Below are 5077 nucleotides of genomic sequence, written 5' to 3'. Positions count from 1 at the left end.
ATATTTTCTCCACAATATTAGGTACTGAATTATTTCTTCTGCCATTTCTGCAGTATTTTTAAAGCAAATGGTTAAAATATTTTATCTTGAGTTTTATTTTTCTTTGTGATTTCCCCATTTGTTGGGTACATTCAATTTTGGGTACATTTCTCAAGCATTTAATACCAGGATATTTTACATGCATGTCAACAATCTATGAAATACTAAAATCAGTTTTGGATACGACACTAAAAATAAAAACTTGAAAGAAATCTTCATTTCATCAGAGTTATAATGAACAACTTTTATTTATTTATTTTTAAAATTATAATAGAGATTTATTTAAAGTAATACATTTACAGCCCAGATAGTTCTACATTGTACATTTCAGGTTTAACCAACTTCATACAAATACTTTACGATAGCTGCATCCTGATTTAGACTACATGATTTTTTTTTGCCCATTCTTCTCTCTCTTTTCTTTCCCGAATAACCTCTTTCAGATGTGGTTCAAGGTAGAATTTATCCTCCTCATATTTTGTCCACTGCTCTTTAGGCAAGATCTGCTGCCTCACGGTCAGGTCCAGGGCTCTCTTAATGCGAAACACCCTGTCATTATAAATGTTCTCAGGAAGCCTTCTCATGGCTTTTACATCATCATTCTCATATATTGTATCATCTCGCATTAAGCCCAGTTTATTGAACCCGGCAGCATTGTAATACCATTTTCGAATACCCTGCAGCCATTTGCTTGATGCTGCAACGGCAGGCCTCCCCGCCATTTTAACCCGAGACAGAAGCGTTGCCTGCAGGGTAAGTCCTAGAGGTCACGCAAGGCACAGTGCGCAGGCATGTTAAGTCAACGTCGCGAGGAGGGGCGGGGGTTGGGGAGAGAGAGAGAGAGAGAGAGAGAGAGAGAGAGAGAGAGAGAGAACGTGCAGGCGCAATTCTGGTGGCGGCATGAACAACTTTTAAAATTAAGGTTAGCTGGGATAATGAATTTCCTGGAAAATAACCGATTTTAATCCTTCCCCCCCCCCCCCCAAGGTGCATAACCTATTTCTTTTCTTTCTCAGGTAATTAGTTAAGGTATTAGTTTTTTTGTTTGGAGTTATTCTTGAACATAGATAGATAGACCTTCAATCTGGTAGCATTCCCATGACTTGAGGTGGCAAGCATAAAATATTTTTATGTTAGCTGTTTTTAGTCTGTGGTGTTATTTAAAATTTAAAACAATAGCACTTAATAGTTCGAAAAAAGAAAAGTAGATGTTAAATTTTTACTGTAATTAAAGAAATGCTTTACTATTTTTTTAATCCAAATTATTTAATTTATTTTTTAACATCTTTATTGGAGTATAATAGCTTTACAATGGTGTGTTGGTTTCTGCTTTATAACAAAGTGAATCAGTTATACATATACATATGTTACCATATCTCTTCCCTCTTGCGTCTCCCTCCCTCCCACCCTCCCTATACCACCCCTCTAGGTGGTCACAAACCACCGAGCTCATCTCTGTGTGCTTTGCGGCTGCTTCCCACTAGCTACCTATTTTACGTTTGGTAGTGTATATATGTCCAACCCACTCTCTCACTTTGTCACAGCTTACCCTTTCCCCTCCCCATATCCTCAAGTCCATTCTCTAGTAGGTCTGTGTCTTTATTCCCGTCTTACCCCTAGGTTCTTCATGACATTTAATTTTGCTTAGATTCCATATATATGTGTTAGCATACGGTATTTGTCTTTCTCATTCTGACTTACTTCACTCTGTATGACAGACTCTAGATCCATCCACCTCACTACAAATAACTCAATTTCGTTTCTTTATATGGCTGAGTAATATTCCATTGTATATATGTGCCACATCTTCTTTACCATTCTTCCAATGATGGACACTTAGGTTGTTTCCATCTTTGGGCTATTATAAATAGAGTTGCAATGAACATTTTGGTACATGACTCTTTTTGAATTATGGTTTTCTCAGGGTATATGCCCAGTAGTGGGATTGCTGTGTCATATGGTAGTTCTATTTGTAGTTTTTTAAGGAACCTCCATACTGTTCTCCACAGTGGCTGTATCAATTTACATTCCCACCAACAGTGCAAGACGGTTCCCTTTTCTCCACACCCTCTCCATCATTTATTATTTCTAGATTTTTTTGATGATGGCCATTCTGACTGGTGTAAGATGATATCTCATTGTAGTTTCGATTTGCATTTCTCTAACGATTAATGATGTTGAGCATTCTTTCATGTGTTTGTTGGCAATCTGTATATCTTCTTTGGAGGAATGTCTATTTAGGTCTTCTGCCCATTATTGGATTGGGTTGTTTGTTTTTTTGTTATTGAGCTGCATGAGCAGCACGTAAATTTTGGAGATTAATCTTTGTCAGTTGCTTCATTTACAAATATTTTCTCCCATTCTGAGGGTTGTCTTTTGGTCTTGTTTATGGTTTCCTTCGCTGTGCAAAAGCTTTGAAGCTTCATTAAGTCCCATTTGTTTATTTTTGTTTTTATTTCCATTTCTCTAGGAGGTAGGTCAAAAAGGATCTTGCTGTGATTTATGTCATAGTGTTCTGCCTATGTTTTCCTCTAAGAGTTTGATAGTTTCTGGCCTTACATTTAGGTTTTAATCCATTTTGAGCTTATTTTTGTGTATGGTGTTAGGGGATGTTCTAATCTCATACTTTTACATGTACTTGTCCAGTTTTCCCAGTACTACTTATTGAAGAGGCTGTCTTTTCTCCACTGTGTATTCTTGCCTCCTTTATCAAAGATAAGGTGACCATATGTGCGTGAGTTTACCTCTGGGCTTTCTATCCTGTTCCATTGATCTGTATTTCTGTTTTTGTGCCAGTACCATACTGTCTTGATTACTGTAGCTTTGTAGTATAGTCTGAATTCAGGGAGCCTGATTCCTCCAGCTCCGTTTTTCGTTCTCAAGATTGCTTTGGCTATTCGGGGTCTTTTGTGTTTCCATACAAATTGTGAAATTTTTTGTTCTAGTTCTGTGAAAAATGCCAGTGGTAGTTTGCTAGGGATTGCACTGAATCTATAGATTGCTTTGGGTAGTAGAGTCATTTTCACAATGTTGATTCTTCCAATCCAAGAACATGGTATATCTCTCCATCTATTTGTATCATCTTTAGTTTCTTTCATCAGTGTCTTATAATTTTCTGCATACAGGTCTTTTGTCTCCTTAGGTAGGTTTATTCCTAGATATTTTATTCTTTTTGTTGCAATGGTAAATGGGAGTGTTTTCTTGATTTCACTTTCAGATTTTTCATCATTAGTGTATAGGAATGCCAGAGATTTCTGAGCATTAATTTTATATCCTGCTACTTTACCAACTTCATTGATTAGCTCTAGTAGTTTTCTGGTAGCATCCTTAGGATTCTCTATGTATAGTATCATGTCATCTGCAAACAGTGACAGCTTTACTTCTCCTTTTCTGATTTGGATTCCTTTTATTTCCTTTTCTTCTCTGATTGCTGTGGCTAAAATTTCCAAAACTATGTTGAATAAGAGTGGTGAGAGTGGGAAACCTTGTCTTGTTCCTGATCTTAGTGGAAATGGTTTCAGTTTTTCACCATTGAGGACGATGTTGGCTGTGGGTTTGTCATATATGGCCTTTATTATGTTGAGGAAAGTTCCCTCTATACCTACTTTCTGAAGGGTTTTTATCATAAATGGGTGTTGAATTTTGTCAAAAGCTTCTCTTCATCTTTTGAGATAATCATATGGTTTTTCTCCTTCAATTTGTTAATATGGTTTATCACGTTGATTGATTTGCGTATGTTGAAGAATACTTGCATTCCTGGAATAAACCTCACTTCATCATGGTGTATGATTATTTTAATGTGCTGTTGGATTCTGTTTGCTAGTATTTTGTTGAGGATTTCTGCATCTATGTTCATCAGTGATACTGGCCTATAGTTTTCTTTGTTTGTGACACCTTTGTCTGGTTTTGGTATCAGGGTGGCAGTGGCCTTGCAGAATGAATTTGGGAATGTTCCTTCTCTGCTATATTTTGGAAGAGTTTGAAAAGGATATCTGTTAGCCGTTCTCTAAATGTTTGATAGAATTCGCCTGTGACGCCATCTGGTCCTGGGCTTTTGTTTTTCGGAAGATTTTTAATCACAGTTTCAATTTCAGTGATGGTGATTGCTCTGTTCATATTTTCTATTTCTTCCTGATTCAGTCTTGGCAGGTTGTGCCTTTCTAAGAATTTGTCCATTTCTTCCAGGTTGTCCATTATATTGGCATAGAGCTGCTTATAGTAATCCCTCATGATCTTTTGTATTTCTCCAGCGTCAGTTGTTACGTCTCCTTTTTCATTTCTAATTCTATTGATTTGAGTCTTCTCCCTTTTTTTCTTGATGTGTCTGGCTAATGGTTTATCCATTTTGTTTATCTTCTCAAAGAATCAGCTTTTAGTTTTATTGATCTTTGCTATCATTTCCTTCATTTCTTTTTCATTTATGTCTGATCTGATCTTTATGATTTCTTTCCTTCTGCTAACTTTGGGGTTGTTTGTTCTTCTTTCTCTAATTGCTTTAGGTGCAAGGTTAGGTTGTTTATTCGAGATGTTTCCTGTTTCTTAAGGTTAGGATTGTATTGCTATAAACTTCCCTCTTAGAACTGCTTTTGCTGCATCCCATAGGTTTGGGGTCATCGTCTCTCCATTGTCATTTGTTTCTAGGTATTTTTTGATTTCCTCTTTGATTTCTTTAGTGATCACTTCATTATTAAGTAGTGTATTGTTTAGCCTCCACGTGTTTGTATTTTTTACAGATCTTTTCCTGTAATTCATATCTAGTCTCATAGCGTTGTGGTCAGAAAAGATACTTGATACAATTTCAATTTTCTTAAATTTACCAAGGCTTGATTTGTGACCCAAGATATGATCTATCCTGGAGAATGTTCCATGAGCACTTGAGAAAAATGTGTGTTCTGTTGTTTTTGGATGGAATGTCTTATAAATATCAATTAAGTCCATCTTGTTTAGTGTATCATTTAAAGCTTGTGTTTCCTTATTTACTTTCATTTCGGATGATCTGTCATTGGTGAAAGTGGGGTGTTAAAGTCCCCTACTATGA

At 36.4% G+C, this 5077-nt stretch overlaps 1 protein-coding gene across 1 annotated transcript; it reads right to left on the bottom strand.

The window, feature by feature from the left end:
• Positions 1 to 416: 416 nt before the first annotated feature.
• On the bottom strand, positions 417 to 772 carry LOC309970622 (cytochrome b-c1 complex subunit 7-like; the record flags this gene model as incomplete). The annotated part of the gene is made up of 1 exon (XM_082853062.1): positions 417 to 772. Exon 1 carries the CDS (start codon positions 759 to 761, stop codon positions 417 to 419), a length of 345 nt encoding a protein of 114 aa, XP_082709188.1. The 5' UTR covers positions 762 to 772.
• Between the last annotated feature and the right edge of the window lie 4305 nt (positions 773 to 5077).

The sequence above is a fragment of the Leucopleurus acutus genome, assembly GCF_964270905.1.
Source record: "Leucopleurus acutus genome assembly, chromosome: 13".
Lineage (NCBI taxonomy): Eukaryota > Metazoa > Chordata > Mammalia > Artiodactyla > Delphinidae > Leucopleurus > Leucopleurus acutus.
The sequence above is the reverse complement of the archived record's forward strand: the minus strand, read 5'-3'. Positions and strand labels throughout refer to the sequence as shown.